General features: G+C 43.5%; 1 protein-coding gene across 1 annotated transcript in view; it reads right to left on the bottom strand.

Moving 5' to 3' along the window:
* Positions 1–832: 832 nt before the first annotated feature.
* LOC128694469 (sphingomyelin phosphodiesterase) overlaps positions 833–22,953 on the bottom strand; it is a 162,859-nt gene continuing 140,738 nt past the window's right edge. The window contains exons 6-7 of the mRNA XM_070081535.1: positions 6,744–6,856; positions 833–1,034 (exon numbers count right to left, since the gene is read on the bottom strand). Coding sequence (XP_069937636.1) covers positions 858–1,034; positions 6,744–6,856 — 290 coding nt within the window. The 3' untranslated portion in view covers positions 833–857. The remainder of the gene's footprint in view (positions 1,035–6,743; positions 6,857–22,953) is intronic.

Genomic DNA, 22,953 nt, shown 5'->3' with positions numbered 1-22,953 from the left:
TCCCTCACTTTTAATATGAATTACAGCAAGTCTTCACACGCCTCTAGTTCCTTTCCACTCCACCAACACGAGACTTCTCTCCCAACCTCCCCCACGCTACATCCTCTAGTCCCCCCTAGTCTTAAGTAACACGCCCGTACATATATTGCTCTCACCCTAGGTCCCAAAGCTAGCAAACCTAACCCCCCCACGCGTAGTCCAGACATTACCACCTCACGTCCCTACCATGCCCGTCCATAACCCCAAACATACCTCAACGCCCTCCTGTGTATCTCCGTTACGTCACAGGCCCTCAAAGGATAAACAGCTACCACTCCCCAGACTTTACTATAAACAAGCGAATTCACGATCATCACCCGTTGGTGCAACGAGGAATCCCCTGCTCAGAAGAAGTATTTGGAAACAGTAAAACACGAAATATACAAATATTGAACACTGAAATAGAATTTTCTGAAGATACTCAGCCACTGTAAAATCAATGCACAAAAAAATCAGCACAAGGGAGACTGAAACTTAAAAGATACAATACGGAGTATTCAAACCTTCTGTTTTTCTCTGCGTGCTGTGTTTGTGCCATATTACTCAATTCTCTTAATGGGCAGATGGTTAGTGCCCAGCAGAGATTGGAGTTGAGATTAACTACAATTCAAGATCACCTACGTAAACTGTACGAATGATAAAGTCGAGATTACAAACAGACAGAGTTGGTTAGTTTAATATATTTATTATGCATCCCATACCCATCCAGTGAGACAGAAAGGAGTAGAGACTCGACCCCCTGCAACCACGAATAGGTGAGCACTGACAGACAGATCGAAAGACAGACAGAGACAGACAAGCCTTGGACTGAATTGAACTTACGCATTTACAGGGTGGGACTCGTGGTTACCAATGGCTGGGAAGACTGGAACATCAGGAAAGTAGTCATGTACCATCTTCACGGATGAGCGGATCACTTCCAAGTTACCTTCACGAGATGTGTTCCACACTATGTGAGGAATTAGATCGCCCGTCCAAATGATGAAGTCAAGATCCTGTGGAGCGTTATTGATAACTACCTTTAGCACTATGTGAGAACTGTCAAGTACCTGCCAGGAGCTGGCCCGTGCTGAACACTTCTGTATTCTTATTTCCTTACTAAAATATTGATGGAGATGGGGATTTCAGATTGCATAAAGATGAAAATGGTAAAACAAATTAGAACCAAATACTGAAAAATAAATTGTGCAGTATGTATATATAATAAAACCGCAAACTTAAGAAAAAGTAAATTTCACATAACTGGCTTGAAAAAGATGTGGATTATGTATGTGACATGAGTGAGTCTACGCATATACACGGAAGTATGCTAAGACATTGAACATTAAAATGGTATAAAATACCGACAGGTTGTTAGGTAAGACACATATGCAACAGTTAGGTATCTTTATTATGAAACGTTTCGCCTACACAGTAGGCTTCTTCAGTCAAGTACAGAAAAGTTGATAGAAGCAGAAGATACTTGAAGACGATGTAATCAGTCCATCACCCTTAAAGTTTTGAGGTGGTCAGTCCCTCAGTCTGGAGAAGAGCATTGTTCCATAGTATGAAACAATATATTGTTTCATACTATGGAACAATGCTCTTCTCCAGACTGAGGGACTGACCACCTCAAAACTTTAAGGGTGATGGACTGATTACATCGTCTTCAAGTATCTTCTGCTTCTATCAACTTTTCTGTACTTGACTGAAGAAGCCTACTGTGTAGGCGAAACGTTTCATAATAAAGATACCTAACTGTTGCATATGTGTCTTACCTAACATGCTAAGACATTATTGAAATATATCTAACAAAACACCTGGGGTTTCCATGAATTATTAAGGCAAATTGCATCAGCATGATCTGGTAATATAACTCTTTAAACTACATGTCTGTGTCATCCATCCAGGTTTAGTATTTGTTTGCAAATATAAAAATAATAATAATTTACATTACGTTCACATGTAAGAAGTTGAGGCGACAGCAAGTGACCTGTGGCACATGCTCTTTATGGTTCTCAATTCCAGTTTGGGCCATCACTTACATACCTGTTCCATACTTGGGACATATCTGAGACAGAGCTGTCACATACCTGTGACCGATTATAAAGGTCCATTTACCTAAGCAGCCTGACCTCAGGTCAGGCTGCTCTGTGGACCACACAGACGGTGAACTTTAAACTTACTTATAATAATCGCCAGGACGGTGTACTGACACGGCTCTTAATTAGACGGCCCTTTGAACTTAAAACGACAGCGGTGTATCGCCTGGCAAATTTGGCAAGAACACTGATACAGTACCTCCAGGTTTTACCTGGAGTTTACCTGGAGAAAGTTCCGGGGGTCAACGCCCCCGCGGCCCGGTCTGTGACCAGGCCTCCTGGTGGATCAGAGCCTGATCAACCAGGCTGTTACTGCTGGCTGCACGCAAACCAACGTACGAGCCACAGCCCGGCTGGTCAGGAACCGACTTCAGGTGCTTGTCCAGTGCCAGCTTGAAGACTGCCAGGGGTCTGTTGGTAATCCCCCTTATGTATGCTGGGAGGCAGTTGAACAGTCTCGGGCCCCTGACACTTATTGTATGGTCTCTTAACGTGCTAGTGACACCCCTGCTTTTCATTGGGGGGATGTTGCATCGTCTGCCAAGTCTTTTGCTTTCGTAGTGAGTGATTTTCGTGTGCAAGTTCGGTACTAGTCCCTCTAGGATTTTCCAGGTGTATATAATCATGTATCTCTCCCGCCTGCGTTCCAGGGAATACAGGTTTAGGAACCTCAAGGGCTCCCAGTAATTGAGGTGTTTTATCTCCGTTATGCGCGCCGTGAAGGTTCTTTGTACATTTTCTAGGTCAGCAATTTCACCTGCCTTGAAAGGTGCTGTTAGTGTGCAGCAATATTCCAGCCTAGATAGAACAAGTGACCTGAAGAGTGTCATCATGGGCTTGGCCTCCCTAGTTTTGAAGGTTCTCATTATCCATCCTGTTATTTTTCTAGCAGATGCGATTGATACAATGTTATGGTCCTTGAAGGTGAGATCCTCCGACAAGATCACTCCCAGGTCTTTGACGTTGGTGTTTCGCTCTATTTTGTGGCCAGAATTTGTTTTGTACTCTGATGAAGATTTAATTTCCTCGTGTTTACCATATCTGAGTAATTGAAATTTCTCATCGTTGAACTTCATATTGTTTTCTGCAGCCCACTGAAAGATTTGGTTGATGTCCACCTGGAGCCTTGCAGTGTCTGCAATGGAAGACACTGTCATGCAGATTCGGGTGTCGTCTGCAAAGGAAGACACGGTGCTGTGGCTGACATCCTTGTCTATGTCAGATATGAGGATGAGGAACAAGATGGGAGCGAGTACTGTGCCTTGTGGAACAGAGCTTTTCACCGTAGCTGCCTCGGACTTTACTCTGTTGACTACTACTCTCTGTGTTCTGTTAGTGAGGAAATTATAGATCCATCGACCGACTTTTCCTGTTATTCCTTTAGCACATATTTTGTGCGCTATTACGCCATGGTCACACTTGTCGAAGGCTTTTGCAAAGTCTGTATATATTACATCTGCATTCTTTTTGTCTTCTAGTGCATCTAGGACCTTGTCGTAGTGATCCAATAGTTGAGACAGACAGGAGCGACCTGTTCTAAACCCATGTTGCCCTGGGTTGTGTAACTGATGGGTTTCTAGATGGGTGGTGATCTTGCTTCTTAGGACCCTTTCAAAGATTTTTATGATATGGGATGTTAGTGCTATCGGTCTGTAGTTCTTTGCTGTTGCTTTACTGCCCCCTTTGTGGAGTGGGGCTATGTCTGTTGTTTTTAGTAACTGTGGGACGACCCCCGTGTCCATGCTCCCTCTCCATAGGATGGTAAAGGCTCGTGATAGGGGCTTCTTGCAGTTCTTGATGAACATGGAGTTCCATGAGTCTGGCCCTGGGGCAGAGTGCATGGGCATGTCATTTATCGCCTGTTCGAAGTCATTTGGCGTCAGGATAACATCAGATAGGCTTGTGTTAACCAAATTCTGTGGCTCTCCCATAAAAAATTCATTTTGATCTTCGACTCTCAGTCTGGTTAGCGGCTTGCTAAAAACTGATTCATATTGGGACTTGAGCAGCTCACTCATTTCCTTGCTGTCATCTGTGTAGGACCCATCTTGTTTAAGTAGGGGCCCAATACTGGACGTTGTTCTCGATTTTGATTTGGCATAGGAGAAGAAATACTTAGGGTTTCTTTTGATTTCATTTATGGCTTTTAGTTCTTCCCGCGATTCCTGACTCCTATAAGATTCCTTTAGCTTAAGTTCGATGCCTGCTATTTCTCTGACCAGTGTCTCCCTACGCATTTCAGATATATTGACCTCTTTTAGCCGCTCTGTTATTCTTTTCCGTCGCCTGTAAAGGGAGCGCCTGTCTTTTTCTATTTTACATCTACTCCTCCTTTTTCTTAGATGATTAAGCCTTGTGCATACATCGAGTGTCACCAAGTTAATCTGTTCTAGGCATAAGTTTGGGTCTGTGTTGCTTAGTATATCTTCCCAGCTTATATCGGTTAGGACTTGGTTTACTTGGTCTCACTTTATGTTTTTGTTATTGAAGTTGAATTTGGTGAATGCTCCCTCATGACTAATCTCATTATGTCGGTCTGGGGCTCCGCTCATACATGTCTGAACCTCAATTATGTTGTGATCTGAGTATATTGTTTTTGATATGGTGACATTTCTTATCAAATCATCATTGTTAGTGAAGATGAGGTCTAGTGTATTCTCCAGTCTAGTAGGCTCTATTATTTGCTGGTTTAAATTGAATTTTGTGCAGAGATTTAAAAGCTCGTGTGAGTGTGAGTTTTCATCAGAGCTGCCTCCTGGTGTTATTACTGCAACAATATTATTTGCTATATTCCTCCATTTTAGGTGCCTTAAGTTGAAATCCCCCAGGAGCAAGATGTTGGGTGCAGGAGCTGGAAGATTTTTTAGACAGTGGTCAATTTTTAACAGCTGTTCCTGGAATTGCTTGGATGTTGCATCCGGAGACTTGTAGACTACCACAATAACTAGGTTTTGGTTCTCGATCTTTACTGCTAAAACTTCCACTACATCATTTGAGGCATTAAGCAGTTCTGTGCAAACAAGTGACTCTGCAATGTACAGGCCAACCCCCCCCCTCCTTTTGCCTGTTCACTCTGTCACATCTGTATAGGTTGTAACCTGGGATCCATATTTCGTTGTCCAAGTGATCCTTTATGTGGGTCACAGTGAAAGCCACGAACATTGCCTTTGCCTCTGCAAGCAGTCCACGGATGAAAGGTATTTTGTTGTTTGTTGCTGGCTTTAGACCCTGTATATTTGCAAAGAAGAATGTCATTGGACTGGTGGTATTGTTAGTACTGGGGGGGATTTTTTTTCCGGCATTAGTATCTGTATCTGTTGGTTTGGAGTGGAGGCCATCGACTGTGGTTCCACTCCAGGAATGACTGGATTTGGTGTACGATTTCTGCCATTTCCTGCCAGTTTTTTTCTTTCCTGGCACTAAAAAACCTCTCCCTCTTGAGTGGCTGTGGCTACCCAGGTTTTCCCATGGCCTGGATGTTTTGTATCTTTTTGTCCCCTTTAGATGGTGTGCCTGGCAATTTAAGTTATAGCACAGTCTTTCCTGTACTGAAGAGGTACACATTTCAGGGTGAAAAAGCTTACAGGAAGGGAGTTTCCATTTTCCTGTTGTCATATGGGCACGGCATTTTCTAGGGTGGTCATAGCTGCACGTCCCATCTGTTTTTCCAGATTTCCCATGTCTGCAGATACCAAGTGCATAGTATGTGCACAGGCTTGGTTTCCGTTTGCCTTGGGTTTCTGTAACTGTATTCCCTGTTGGTGCATGTTTACCTGTCTTATTCCTATCCTCCCTAGCACCAACAATGGAGCTATTGCTATTTCCTGTGGTATTTCTAGTTTGCAATATTGGTTTTATCTTATCTTTGACTACACTTGTTTCCCTACTACGGCTCCTGTCCCCTATGAGGTCATTTATATGTATTCCTTCCTGCGTATAATTCCCGACTACCTGGACAAAATCTCCAGCTTCACCATTACTGTCTGCCAGGACAGCATCTCCAGCTTCACCATTACTGTCTCCCAGGACAGCATCTATAGCTTCCCCATTACTGTCTCCCAGGACAGCATCTCCAGCTTCACCATTACTGTCTGCCAGGACAGCACCTCCAGCTTCACCATTACTGTCTCCCAGGACAGCACCTCCAGCTTCACCATTACTGTCTCCCAGGACAGCACTATCAGCCCCACATTTACTGACTACCAGGACATCACCTCCGGCCTTACAGTTTCTGACTACATGGCCAGCATCAAGGGCAGTACCATTCAGCCCAGACTTTTTATGTTCCCATCTGTTGTAGAAAGCTTCCAGGTTTTCTGTGAAAGCAGCTTTGATGTTATCCTCTTTTAATACCCTTGTGATTTTAGTCCACAGATTTATCTTAATTGGGCATACCCAAAAACACTTCCCTGTTTTAATACTGCTTGTAGCTAGTTCTTGGATATCTGCACAAGGGGCGTGACACCAATTTCCACAAAAATGACAATTTATCCATGTGGAAGCCCGTTTGTTTGATTGCCTGCAGACTACACAGAGCTTCATAATGATTTGAATGGTTGATTTACTGTAATTCTACTAGCAACCTCTTGAATATTCTACTAGAAGGTGATAAATGTTGTGTACCTGGTATGTGGCGTTGACGTGCTGGTACAAAGCCTGCAGGAGCCACTCTGGGGCGTCACAGTTACGGTAGTCTCCCCACTTGCCTGCTGCATCCTCCGGCTGCTCCACAACACCTACAAACACCAACCTCACTATCATTAGTCGCAAAAAAATTGCTTAACCTTCTTTCACACTTTACATATAAAATGTCATTATTGTTATCAATGGTAGTAGTAATGGTGGTACACACACATAAACAGCTTCATTGCAATATTGTTATTTATTATTATTAAAGATTCGCCGGTATTTCTCCGGCCCGGGCCTTTTCCAAGTGGTGGCCCGGCCTTGGCTCCCTGTCTTGGGAGTGTCTGAGACCTAAGTCTCCCATGGGAGGAGGCACAAGTACCCCCTCATCTTTGGGACCAACTGTCCCCAGACCTAGCTTCTCGTAGGGAGAAGCTAGGCCTCTCTGGTCTGCCATCCCCACCCCAAGGGGGTTATTGGGAATGACAAGCTTGTGAGCTGCAAACTCTGGCTCAGGTACCTACCCTACCCTAGAAGGGCTGGGCATGGTGTCGATCTGCAATATTGGCAAATAATACCGTCAAGACGAGAAATTCAGATATAAAGGCAACACTTGTATATCTTTATTTAAAGACGTTTAACCAGCCACTGACTTTATTAATTCATTACAATGATAATTTGAAGGTGTTGAAACTGGAGACAAGGAAAAATGAGACAATCAGTAACTCAGCCTACATATATATATATATATATATATATATATATATATATATATATATATATATATATATATATATATATATATATATTTATATATATAATATATATATATATATATATATATATATATATATATATGGCATTTATGGATTTGGAAAAGGCGTATGACAGGGTGGATAGGGGGGCAATGTGGCAGATGTTGCAAGTGTATGGTGTAGGAGGTAGGTTACTGAAAGCAGTGAAGAGTTTTTACGAGGATAGTGAGGCTCAAGTTAGAGTATGTAGGAAAGAGGGAAATTTTTTCCCAGTAAAGGTAGGCCTTAGACAAGGATGTGTGATGTCACCGTGGTTGTTTAATATATTTATAGATGGGGTTGTAAGAGAAGTAAATGCGAGGGTCTTGGCAAGAGGCGTGGAGTTAAAAGATAAAGAATCACACACAAAATGGGAGTTGTCACAGCTGCTCTTTGCTGATGACACTGTGCTCTTGGGAGATTCTGAAGAGAAGTTGCAGAGATTGGTGGATGAATTTGGTAGGGTGTGCAAAAGAAGAAAATTAAAGGTGAATACAGGAAAGAGTAAGGTTATGAGGATAACAAAAAGATTAGGTGATGAAAGATTGAATATCAGATTGGAGGGAGAGAGTATGGAGGAGGTGAACGTATTCAGATATTTGGGAGTGGACGTGTCAGCGGATGGGTCTATGAAAGATGAGGTGAATCATAGAATTGATGAGGGAAAAAGAGTGAGTGGTGCACTTAGGAGTCTGTGGAGACAAAGAACTTTGTCCTTGGAGGCAAAGAGGGGAATGTATGAGAGTATAGTTTTACCAACGCTCTTATATGGGTGTGAAGCGTGGGTGATGAATGTTGCAGCGAGGAGAAGGCTGGAGGCAGTGGAGATGTCATGTCTGAGGGCAATGTGTGGTGTGAATATAATGCAGAGAATTCGTAGTTTGGAAGTTAGGAGGAGGTGCGGGATTACCAAAACTGTTGTCCAGAGGGCTGAGGAAGGGTTGTTGAGGTGGTTCGGACATGTAGAGAGAATGGAGCGAAACAGAATGACTTCAAGAGTGTATCAGTCTGTAGTGGAAGGAAGGCGGGGTAGGGGTCGGCCTAGGAAGGGTTGGAGGGAGGGGGTAAAGGAGGTTTTGTGTGCGAGGGGCTTGGACTTCCAGCAGGCATGCGTGAGCGTGTTTGATAGGAGTGAATGGAGACAAATGGTTTTTAATACTTGACGTGCTGTTGGAGTGTGAGCAAAGTAACATTTATGAAGGGATTCAGGGAAACCGGCAGGCCGGACTTGAGTCCTGGAGATGGGAAGTACAGTGCCTGCACTCTGAAGGAGGGGTGTTAATGTTGCAGTTTAAAAACTGTAGTGTAAAGCACTCTTCTGGCAAGACAGTGATGGAGTGAATGATGGTGAAAGTTTTTCTTTTTCGGGCCACCCTGCCTTGGTGGGAATCGGCCAGTGTGATAATAAAAATAATAAAATATATATATATATATATATATATAGATATATATATATATATATATATATATATATATATATATATATATATAATATCTTTATTTACTACAAGTACATGCACAAGGTATACAGTCCTAGCTGACAACAATAACATACTACTACTACATAGAAAGCCCCTCGTTATGCTCCGCATGTCGGGCAAATTAGGTCAGTGTACGAGGATGCGACCCACACCAGTCGACTAACACCCAGGTACCCATTATTACTGATGGGTGAATAGGCAGAATAGGCAGAACTTGCGATCTTGGCTTAAATAGCAACGCTCGTCTTGCCATATAGGACAAGTGTAAATTTTTGTATGCAATAATTTCGCCAAAATCATTCTGAACCTAACGAAAAAAATATGTTTCATTGTGTTTGTTTAGTATTAAATTATTGTAAACAAATCTAAAATATGTTTAGTTGGGTTAGGCTAAAATAAATTGTTCTTGTTATAATAAGGTTAGGTAAGTTTTCTAAGACTCTTTTGGAGCAAAATTAAAATTTTTTACATTAACATTAATGAAAAAAATATATCTTTAAACGTATAAGAGAAAATTTCAGAAAGGACTTAATTTTAAATGAGTTCTTGCTAATTGACCAGTTTTACATATTCGGCACGACATATATATATATATATATATATATATATATATATATATATATATATATATATATATATATATATATATATATATATATATATATATATGCAGAACAACCAATGTGAAAAATAGCGAAATTGAAAGCGCTTTCGTGACTTCTCACATTATCAAGGAACTTTTTTTATATTTTATTTAAAACTTCATATTACAACATAATAAATATATAAAAAAAACCATCCTGTATTAAACAAGTATACAAAACAGAACACATTAACATAATACACCATATAAAGTACGCGGCATTTATACAGCCACTATTTACACCTTGATCCACCTAGTGTGTCCCTAAACCATACATAATGAGACATTATATAAGAACATAGTACAATGCTTGTAACGCTATGACAAAAATTAAATTCCAAAACATTAATACATAAATAATTTAAATACCATCAAACATGTATGGTTATACCTGGACTACATTCATCCCTTGCATTATATTTCTCACAGTATAAGACACGAGGTCCAATGACCCTGCTAACCCAACCATCCTACAACACATTGGTCCGTTTTATACAATTTACCACTAAACGTCCATCATCCTGACCCCCCTAAATGCCGTACACACAAGTTTTCCTGACCATAACAGTGCCGCTAACAGCGTACCTTACACATTACATAATAATGACAATATTCACATCAAAGCTATCAACATAAAAGATACCCAACAAAGTGTCACATAGCACCAGAGAACTAACCTTTACATCTTACGGTACAAGACAATTTGTACCTCTAGTGCTTGGACACGCACATGACTGTGGCTCTACCTACACATTACCCACGCCACGCCCTTGTGCGTGGAATCCATACCCATGCTGCACGCCATGCGCACCAAACACGCTTCATGTATCTTCAGCTAGCATACGTCATGATCACCAATTCAATTCAATTCAATTCAAAGTTTATTCTCTATGAGGATTACAATGCTGAGTTTACAGAATTTGGTTGTTGTGTGGTTTACATGTAGTAAAATAATGATTACAGAGTGTACCACTAGAACGCCTAGCATGGCTAGGCATTTCGGGCAGACTTAGTTTAATTCTTAATTTTAAAATATTACAAATTATGAGGTAAGTTGGTATTATGGCTAAGTGACTAAATACTAGTTTGTGAGTTTAGCAATGTGAATGCTTTTGTTTTGGCACAATACATAGTTTCAGTATTGGAGTATCACAGGATTCATTATTTTAAGATTGAGATTAATATTTCTGTTTATGGTCAAATGGGTGAGTGAGTGTAAGTGTGAACCACCAGGTAGTATTCGTGTAGTTAGTTGACGGGGTGTATCAGGGAGATAAGATGTTTTCTAATGGTAGTTTTGAAGGTGATGAATGTGTCTGCAGTTCTAGAGTTCTCAGGTAGGGTGTTCCAGATTTTAGGGCCTTTGACATACATTGAATTTTTGTAAAGGTTTAGTCGGACATGGGGAACGTCGTAGAGATGTTTGTGTCTGGTGTTATGCCTGTGGGTTGTCACAACTATCAAGAAAGTGTTTTAGGTCAAGGTTGATATTGGAGTTTAAGGTCCTGTAGATGTAGATTGCACAGTAGTAAGTGTGGATATACTGAACAGGGAGTAAGTTTAGATCTATGAAGAGTGGGGGGGGGGGTGTTGCCAGGGATGGGATTTAGTGATTATTCTTACTGCAGCTTTTTGTTGGGCTATTATTGGCTTTAGGTGTGTTGCTGCAGTTGATCCCCAAGCACAAATAGCATAGGTGAGGTATGGATAAATAAGTGAGTGGTATAGTGTGAGAAGGGCATTTTGTGGCACGTAGTATCGTATCTTGGAGAGGATCCCAACCGTTTTGGATATTTTTTTTGGTTATGTGTTGGATATGGGTGCTGAAATTCAGGTTGTTGTCAAGGTATAGGCCTAGGAATTTGCCCTCATTATGTCTGGTAATTAGAGTGCTGTCGATCTTAATGTTAATTTGTACATCTCCTGCTCTGCTACCAAACATAATATAGTAGGTTTTGTCAGTGTTAAGCGTAAGTTTATTGGCTGTCATCCAAGTCGAAATTTTGATTAGCTCCTCATTAACAATGGTGTTGAGGGTGGCAAGATTAGGGTGAGAGATGACATAAGTCGTGTCGTCAGCAAAGAGAATGGGTTTCAGGTGTTGGGATACATTTGGAAGATCATTGATGTATATGAGGAAGAGCAGGGGACCAAGGACACTTCCCTGTGGAACTCCAATATCAAGTGGCCGTGTTGTTGATGTTGTGTCCTTAATGGTGACATACTGATACCTATTAGTAATGTAAGATTTGAAATAAGCAAGTGCATAGCCTCTTATACCGTAATGGTCAAGTTTGTGGAGTAGGATTTCGTGGTCTACTGTGTCAAAAGCTTTTCTTAGGTCAATAAAAATTCATAGTGGATATTCCTTATTTTCCAATGCTGTGTAAAGCAGATCTAGCATTTTTATGATTGCATCATTAGTGCTTTTATTTTTGGTGAATCCAAATTGGCAGGGGTTGAGTATGTTTTGTGCCATTATAAATGAATATAGTCTTCTGTGCACGAGTTTCTCAAAGATTTTGGATAGCAATGGTAAGTTTGATATTGGCCTATAGTTGTTTAAGTCTGTAGGGTCACCACCTTTATGTATTGGTGTAACCCTTGCCATCTTGAGTAGTTTCAGGAAGGTGCTAGTTTCTAGTGACTTGTTAAAAAGTAATGAAATAGCATGCAAAAGGACATAAGCCACTTGCTTGTACAGTAATGGTGGGACATGAGACAGATTCCCTGAGTTATTTTTAAGTGACTATAATCTCGGTGACTTCCGTGGGCTCAGTTGGTGCAAGATAGAAGGAATTTGGGAAATTCCCATCTAGGTAGTCCCCGGCATGGGTATTGGTATGTGGGATTTTATTGGCAAGATTAGATCCTATGGTTGAGAAGAAGTCGTTTATCTTGTTAGCTGTGTCTGTGGGATGTAGTGGTGTTTCATTAAGTTTAGTTAGGACAATATTCTTGTTTTCTTTCAGTTTGTGGGTCCCTAGAATCTGAGAGAGTGTTTTCCAGGTCTTTTTTATATCTCCTCTAGTGTCTGTGAATCTACTGGAGTAGTATAGTTGTTTGGCTTTCTTTATTACTTTGGTGAGAACTGATGAATAGTGTTTAAGAATATCTTTGTGTATTAAGCTATGTCTATATTGCTTTTCATATTGGTGTTTCTTGTCAATGGATTTCAGAATGGTGCTGGTTAGCCATGGGCAACCAAGCCGTTTGTTTGTGATCTGTTTCGTTTTTATAGGACAATGTTTGTTGTATAGTCTAAGTAATTTGTTAAGAAAAATGTCTGTCCAGTCATCAATACCAGGACCAACACCTGGTTGTCCCCTCCAGGGGAGCCAACCTTTGGACCCCCCCCCCTTCAAGAATGCCATACATACCGGTCTCCACACATACTTGGATCTTGCATTAACATGGTTTTCCATAATCATGTGGTAAGAGATTACCTAATGATGTGCACAGACACAATTCAATTGTATTTCCTCTTAGAGACACAGAGACAGCATACCTCAAGGTACATGATTCAATCAATCAATCACATAAGCGACTCTGTTATATAACAATTCATGAAAACACACCTGATTAAAAGAGAGCACTATTATACACTCACCCATAACCGGGTTTATGTGTTCATCCAAACTCAACACGATACATGAAATGTTCCCAGCCACCAAGACACACACCTCCCTCACACACCTTACATCACACCTTTGCTTATCAAAAGCATCACTCACGCCTATGCATACCTCAAGAAGCCAGCTTAATTATACCCCTTAAGATTGCAACACCCATAAGTCCCTGACCTGTGGCCCGGTGGCCTGGTGGCTAAAGCTCCTGCTTCACACACGGAGGGCCCAGGTTCGATTCCCGGCGGGTGGAAACATTTTGACACGTTTCCTTACACCTGTTGTCCTGTTCACCTAGCAGCAAATAGGTACCTGGGTGCTAGTCGACTGGTGTGGGTCGCATCCTGGGGCACAAGATTGAGGACCCCAACGGAAATAAGTTAGACAGTCCTCGATGACGCACTGACTTTCTTGGGTTATCCTGGGTGGCTAACCCTCCGGGGTTAAAAGTCCAAACGAAATCTTTCTTCTTTCCTGGCATGGAAGCTATGATATCCCTCCAAAAAGTTTAAATGCCATCTGTTCCCAGTGATGTACTTATTCCTCCGTTGCGTCCCATGAAATATCGCTGCCAGTGCCCTGATTCTCTCCCTTACTGACACATGTCTGAAAACCCATGACGTATACACAAAGTTCTGCTAACGCCCTTAAAACGCTAATCCACCTCCACCCACCATACGTAAAACCCTACTAAACCACTCCCTCACTGGTTCCAATCTCGTACAAAAAAAAAATGCATAAAAAACAGTGTCAATGTCCCCACACACACACAACACTCCCCACCCAGACGGCAATATATTGTGGAGGAATTTAAACATTACCTCCCTTACCACAGCCTTCAGTCGTAACCCTTTTAAGTGGCCCCATATATCACTCCACGCATACATCGGATATATACCTTCAACCTTAGCAACCACCTCCTCACCACCCACCTGAGCCAGTCCTCCTATCTTGACCCTGCGTGGGTCCTGTGCATAAATTAATAACCTCAACATTCCCTCACACATCTGGACATCTCTACCCCTCACCCAATGCTCCAAATCCCTTCGAACCCATGCCAAGCCTGTGCCTGCAACCCTACCCTCCCTCAAATAACTGTGTTTAACGTACATGCCCAACATCCTTTGATGCAGCGCCATTAACCCCAGTGCTCCCCGGCGTGCAGGTAGACACACATCTCTCGATAACCAGTCACATCCCGAACCTCAAATATATCGATACACACGCTTCAACAGACGCTTCTCATCACACGTTTTCAAGGGATAAGTAACTACCACATGCCACAGTTTACCTTACAAAAGCACATTCACCACACTAGCACGCTGGTGAAGCATCAGACCTCCTGTACGCAATCCCACCAATCTACCCAGAACCCTATCCACAGCTTCTTTCGAATTCACCTCCCTCACCTCATGAAGGTTTCCTATATGAACAACCCCACACACCTTAATTTGACACACCAGGGGCCAGCTGTCTTCCTGTCCTAGAGCCCCACCCACGCTCTCCCCCACCCTCATGAGCATAGACTTTTCCCTATTAATCGTCATCACTGTTGCCCCTCCAAATTGCTCCACCAACTCACCCACCCTGAATAAAACCGTGGTATCATCTACATAAGCCACGATCCCTGGTTCCACAGCCACTTCATCTCTCTTCACTCCCACCCTTACACTCCATCGCACAGCCCTATAGAACGGATCCTGGATCAACGCAAAGAGAAGCTGAAACACAGGGCACCCTTGCCTCAAGCCCCTTTCCATCCTAACTAGTTTTCCTAGCCTACCATTTACCTGCACCCATACCATAGCCTGCTCATACAACACCTTTGCCCAGCTGACGATTTCCCTCCCAAACCCTTACCATTGCATTAACTTCCACAATGCCTCATGCTCCACACAGTCATACACCGCATGCCAATCCAATGGTAATACCCCACCTTTATTTCCCCCCCCCACTTTCGTCTATCAACCTACATATGATCCTTTGCCCCACACACATTGATCGCCCAGGCACCCCATATTGACCCTCATCCAAAACTTTGTCAAGAACTCTTTTCATCCGATTCCCTAACATTTTAGCGAAGATTTTGCAATCACCACACATTAAAGTAATTGATCGATAATCATTTATGTAATCACAAGACTTCTTTTTCAGGACCATGGCCACCACACCCATACGTTGCTGTTCCCCCAACCTGCCTTCAGTTTTCATAGCATTAAATAATACCACTAAAAATTCACGCAAACATTCCCAGTTTTCCTTATAAAAATCACAAGGAATACCATTAATCCCCTGCGATTTTCCCACACTCATTCCCTCCACTGCCATTCTAATCTCCTCCTCGCTTATAGGTCCACTCAGATTCAACCGATCCTTATGCTCCAGATTACAACATACCCATTCACCCATTTCCCCTAGCACCTCACAATTAACCCCCACTTTTTTTGCCATGCATCTTGTACCATGCATCCACGTAGCAACCCATACCCTCTGTTGACTCACGAAATCGTAATGACACGATTGCAAACAAACCATACCCTGGCCGGGATTGAACCTGCGGTCAGAGAGTCTCAAAACTCCAGCCCGTCGCGTTAGCCACTAGACCAGCTAGCCACAATAAGATTCGTCCAACTAGGTATATTTCTACACCATAGGAAGGTTAGCACAGGCACCACTGTGACCACAAATGCAAGTTTTTACAGACGAATCTCCAGCTAGCATGGCCGTGACGAACTCTAGCTCAAGTCCCTTCACTGCCGTCAACATGACTCACGAAATCGTAATGACACGATTGCAAACAAACCATACCCTGGCCGGGATTGAACCCGCGGTCAGAGAGTCTCAAAACTCCAGCCCGTCGCGTTAGCCACTAGACCAGCTAGCCACAATAAGATTCGTCCAACTAGGTATATTTCTACACCATAGGAAGGTTAGCACAGGCACAACTGTGACCACAAATGCAAGTTTTTACAGACGAATCTCCAGCTAGCGTGGCCGTGACGAACTCTAGCTCAAGTCCCTTCACTGCCATCAACATGACTCACGAAATCGTAATGACACGATTGCAAACAAACCATACCCCGGCCGGGATTGAACCCACGGTCAGAGAGTCTCAAAACTCCAGCCCGTCGCGTTAGTCACTATACCTAGTTGGACGAATCTTATTGTGGCTAGCTGGTCTAGTGGCTAACGCGACGGGCTGGAGTTTTGAGACTCTCTGACCGCGGGTTCAATCCCGGCCGGAGTATGGTTTGTTTGCAATCGTGTCATTACGATTTTGTGAGTCATGTTGATGGCAGTGAAGGGACTTGAGCTAGAGTTCGTCACGGTCACGCAAGCTGGAGATTCATCTGTAAAAACTTGCATTTGTGGTCACAGTGGTGCCTGTGCTAACCTTCCTATGATGTAGAAATATACCTAGTTGGACGAATCTTATTGTGGCTAGCTGGTCTAGTGGCTAACGCGACAGGCTGGAGTTTTGAGACTCTCTGACCGCAGGTTCAATCCCGGCCGGGGTATGGTTCATACCCTCTGTTGACATGAGTACCTGCCCCTGACGATACCCCTCCAATTGCTCCTGGACCCTCAAGCTCATCATTTCCGTCGCCATGTGACGTTTTCCCTGCTCCCTCAAGACATATGCTGAAGGACAGTCGCCCCATAAAACTTCATCGATTCCTCCTGCGATTCATGCCACATCAAATTCACGATTTTGAATGTCCCTAATCGGTTGTTTTAAACCCCCAATCTCAGCCACCGGATACTCACCCCCCTCCCATATAGCATTCCTGCAGTTGACCTTCAAGGTAATGTAAAACACCATATTGAAATCTCCGCTCTTCCCTTCTCCGCTTCTGATAAAAAACCCTCACCTTCCCCTTACCGACTGTGTCCCACCACCCAAGGATGTCTACCCCCCCCCCTAGCCATCTGCCCACCATCTCCTCCAAGCACTCTCAAAAGATTCCCTCCCTGCCCCTGCGTGCAATAACCCAACATACAACTTCCAATAACCCCTGAAACGCTTTGGCAATCCCTCCCTATTCAAGTCCACCAGAATCCCTCTATGATCAGAGAAGCTCACATTCAATGCACAAACGCTGCTTACCCTCACCCCCTGAGATACATAGATTCGATCAAGCCTTGCCACATAATCACGCCTAATAAACATATGCATGACCCCACATACCTCCTCCCCTCCCACAACCACTACATTCACACCTCGCAACAGATCCCCTAGATACCCTGAAAAAAAAAAAAACCTTCCCCTAGGTTCTACGTCCTTACACCAAACAATACAGTTCCAATCACCTCCTAGAATCATAACGACTAGCAGCGATCTTAAATGGTAAACAAGGACGTCCCTAGTTTTTAGTTTAATATCTTTATTATGCACCCCATACCCATCCTGTGGGCGGTAGTCAAAAGATTACAAAGGTACATAATGGATCCAGGGACTGTACCCCAAAGTTATGATAGCTGAACTAGTTACAAAGATAATGAACTCCAGGTAGATCTGGTCACAATCATGGCAAGTTACAAAGGTAATAAATCAGCCTCACTCCTATACATGGTTACCGTCATGAACAAATTACAAAGTAATGAACCACTGATACGTCCACACCTGGTCACAATTGTAATGAGTTATAAATATGAATATTAAGTGGATCATATACCCACACGAGCATGCGTGCACACATACACACATGAGGGCGCACACACAGACATATGCATACGAGCGTACAAATATATGCATACACACAAGCACGCACACCCACACACACAGGCTATGACTCGACCCCTGCAACAACAAATAGGTGAGTACACACACACATACACACACACACACACACACACACACACACACACACACACATACACACACACCTTAGGGACAGCGAGCGGGCTAGTCACGCCGTCGGTGCTCCAGGGATTTAAGTGTTTTTGAGGGCTACAAGTGTTCTGCAAGGGTTGCTAAGTGTGTCAGGGTAGTCAACAATCCTAGAAGTGTTTTTTTTTAATTGCCTGAGCCACACAAGTGTGGGGAGAGCCACAATTTTGAAAGTGATCTGGAAAATAAAAGCGTTGTGGCGCAGGCTAGTGTGAAGGCGGCGTTGCCAAGTGTCACCCAAGATTTTAATAAAGTGAAACAATAGTGTGACCAGTGAAAGAAATACAGTGAATAGGGTACATTATTAACGAGGAGAAATTGAGGTGGATCTAGCCAGGACGTACATCGAGCTGGATCTACTCCAGGACATCACATCGACCTGGACAATCTACACTGCTACAGTTGCACTACAAGTACTGTATCACCTATGAGTGGTTGTTTGGGTGTGGGGTCCAGGTTCCAATTTAACCGCCAAGCTGAATGTGAATGGTCTAACTCTCATAGCACGATAAAGAATAGGCACTCAAGTATTCAATAAGGTTTAGCAAATGGTAATCCATTGAACAAGGCGATTAACTCACTATAAGCAGGTGATATAGGCAACACTGCAAGGGAGTCAGGTCACATAGGTTGTGGACACAAGGACAACTGAGAATCTACATTACACTCCAAGCACAAGCCACCTACTTTTCAGACACATAATAAACCCACACATAATTCGACACATAATTACACACACACACACACACACACACACACACACACACACACACACACACACACACACACACACACACACACACATACACACATACACACACACACACACCCACATACACACACACACACCCACACACACACACACACACACACACACACACACACACACACACACACACACACACACCCACACACACACACACACACACACACACACACACACACACACACACACACACACACACACACACACACACACACACACACGCACGCACACACACACACTGTAAGTGCGGTAAATCCCAGGAGGTTGGTCAGGTCACAAGAAGGTGTGGGCAGCCAAGGACCACTGAGACTTACCTTAAACGCACAAGCCACCTACCTTTCAGTACATAATAAACCCACACATAATTCCACACACAATTACACACAAAATTACACACTCACACACACACACACACACACACACACACACACACACACACACACACACACACACACACACACACACACACAGACACACACACACACACACACACATATCCAGACACACACACACTCCCCCCCTCACCACCGACATCTCACTACTTCCCCTGATCCATCCCCTCCCTCGATCACCCTCCCCTCCCCCGTTCACCCCAAACCCTCCCCACCCCTCCCCACTCAGCTCCCAAATAGCCACAGTTCCTCCACTACTTCCCCCCCCCCACACTCTGACACACACACTACTAACCTAACATACAGAACTACATAGGTTTCCAACTCTGAGGCAATCAGGATAAAACAAAAATGGGTTGCCAGAGAGCAACAAGAAAAACCAAGGGACAGGAGGAGGAAAATGCAAAGGAAGATTGGGCAGCAGAGCTCATAAAAAGGGATCATGAATGGGAAAAGAAACTAGAAGAACTTAGCATGAGAATGGAAGAGAGGATAGATATGGAAAGCAGGAAGTGGGAGGTGCATGTCAAAGCAGCAGAAGCTAGGATACAGAGTTTAGAAGAGGAACTGAAAAATCTGAAACAGCCTAAAGAACTAAAGAACATTTTGGGATTGACAACAGAGACTGCTACCTCAGCCACAAATAAGGGGACTATAGGGAAAGAAGGGGCACAACTGCATGGAGATGCTCTATCAGATGAGACTGTAGCAAATGAAAGAGCTAAGCTTTATGTGGAGGCCCTAACAGACAACAACAGAGCCCAAGGAAAGCCGAGAAGGGAAAATGACAGGCCACTGAGCCCAAGTACATTAGCCAGTGAAACTGATGAAAGGAAAGCTGCAGTGGAGGAAACCAAATTAAATGAGGGGATACACAGGGATATGCAGTGGGAGAATGAAAGGGTGAGGTCAGTCTTTGTGTATGGGCTCCAGGAAGTCGAAGGGGAAACATATGAAGCAAGAAAACAAGGGGAAAAAAAAGCAATTGAAAGCATCATGAAAGCAATAGGAGAAGACGATATGACCCAGCTGGAAAATTTTCAGAGAATAGGGGGGTTTGTAAAAAAAAGAACCCAGCCAGTGAGAGTGACCTTCAAGGCAGAAGCGACTCGGACCAGGATACTGCAGGAGAAAGCACGATTAAGGGACATGACGGCATACAGGAGGGTGTATCTCGACCGCGACAGAACACAAGAAGAAAGGAAGAAACTGAGAGAGATGGTACAAAGGCGAAAGGAGGAAAGAGAGGGGATGGAGAAGACAGACAGGAGATCCCAGACCCAGGAAGAAGATCTAATACAGCCTCCCTCACAACTTTCTATAGAAGCCTCCCAACCAGGTCAACCCCAGTGCAACCAAACACTCTAAATCAAAACACCCATGCCACATCCAATGCCCCCACCCACTACATTACAAACTTCACCCCCACAGCAACAACCCATAGTTCCTTACCAGGTCTCCCACTTCCCCAACCCCAATATACTTCCCAGACCACAGTCTTAGAAAAGAAGTTGAAGGTGTGGTATACAAATGCAGATGGAATAACAAACAAGTATGAGGAGTGGCACGAAAGAATCAAAGAGACATCCCCAGACATAATAGCACTCACAGAAACAAAATTCACCAGAATAATAACAGATTCAATCTTTCCATCCGGATATCAAATCTTCAGGAAAGACAGAGGGAGGAGAGGGGGAGGAGGAGTTGCACTGCTCATTAAAAACCAGTGGGGTTTTGAGAAAATGGAAGGAATGGATGGCATGGGCGAAAGGGACTACTTAGTAGGAACAATCCAGTCTGAGGGACATAAGGTGATAATTGCAGTAATGTACAACCCACCACAGAACTGCAGGAGGCCAAGAGAAGAATACGATGAGAGCAACAGAGCAATGATCAACACACTAGCCGAGGTGGCCAGGAGATCACACATGGGGGGAGCAAAGTTACTAGTTATGGGTGATTTCAATCACAAGGAGATTGACTGGGAAAACCTGGAGCCCCATGGGGGTCCCGAAACATGGAGAGCCAAGATGATGGATGTGGTACTGGAGAACCTCATGCATCAACATGTTAGAGACACTACCAGAGAGAGAGAGGAGAGGATGAACCAGCAAGGTTGGACCTTGTATTCACCATGAGTAGTTCGGACATCGAGGGTATCATGTATGAAAGGCCCCTGGGAGCTAGTGATCATGTGGTTCTGTGCTTCGACTACATAGTTGAGCTCCAAGTGGAGAGAGTAGCAGGAATAGGCTGGGAAAAACCAAACTACAAAAGGGGGAACTATTCAGGCATGAGGAACTTCCTTCAAGACATTCAGTGGGAGAGGGAACTGACAGGAAAACCAGTACAAGAAATGATGGACTATGTAGCAACAAAATGCAAGGAGGCAGAGGAGAGGTTTGTTCCCAAGGGAAACAGAAATAATGGGAAGAACAGAACGAGTCCTTGGTTCACCCAAAGGTGTAGGGAGGCAAAAACTAGGTGTACTAGAGAATGGAAAAGGTACAGAAGACAGAGAACTCAGGAAAATAAAGAAATCAGCCGAAGAGCCAGAAACGAATATGCACAGATAAGAAGGGAGGCTCAGAGACAATATGAAAATGACATAGCATCAAAAGTAAAGACTGACCCGAAGCTGTTGTACAGCCACATCAGGAGGAAAACAACAGTCAAGGACCAGGTAATCAGACTGAGGAAGGGTGATGGGGAATTCACAAGAAACGACCGAGAGGTATGTCAGGAGCTCAACACAAGATTTAAAGAGGTATTTACAGTGGAAACCAGTAGGACTCCAAGAAATCAGAACAGGGGGGCACACCAGCAAGTGCTGGATGAGGTACATATAACCAAGGAGGAGGTGAAGAAGCTGCTATGCGAACTTGACACCTCAAAGGCAGTGGGACCAGACAACATCTCTCCATGGGTCCTTAAAGAGGGAGCAGAGATATTGTGTGAGCCATTAACAAAGATCTTCAACACATCATTTGAAACTGGGCAACTCCCTGAGGTATGGAAAATGGCAAATGTAGTCCCAATTTTTAAAAAGGGAGACAGACATGAGGCACTAAACTACAGACCTGTATCTCTAACGTGTATAGTATGCAAGGTCATGGAGAAGATCATCAGGAGGAGAGTGGTGGGGCACCTGGAAAGAAACAAGTGTATAATTGACAACCAGCACGGTTTCAGGGAAGAAAAATCCTGTGTCACAAACCTACTAGAGTTTTATGACAAGGTGACAGAAGTAAGACAAGAGAGAGAGGGGTGGATCGACTGCGTATTTTTGGACTGCAAGAAGGCTTTCGACACAGTTCCTCACAAGAGGTTACTGCAAAAGCTAGAGGACCAGGCACACATAACAGGAAAGGCACTGCAATGGATCAGAGAATATCTGACAGGGAGGAAACAACGAGTCATGGTACGCGACGAGGTGTCAGAGTGGGCGCCTGTGACAAGCGGGGTTCCACAGGGGTCAGTCCTAGGACCTGTGCTGTTCTTGGTATACGTGAACGACATAACGGAAGGGATAGACTCAGAAGTGTCCTTGTTTGCAGATGATGTGAAGTTAATGAGAAGAATCGAATCGGACGAGGATCAGGCAGGACTACAAA

The sequence above is a fragment of the Cherax quadricarinatus genome, chromosome 6 (genome assembly GCF_038502225.1).
Source record: "Cherax quadricarinatus isolate ZL_2023a chromosome 6, ASM3850222v1, whole genome shotgun sequence".
Lineage (NCBI taxonomy): Eukaryota > Metazoa > Arthropoda > Malacostraca > Decapoda > Parastacidae > Cherax > Cherax quadricarinatus.
This window is presented reverse-complemented; position numbering and strand designations above follow the sequence as displayed.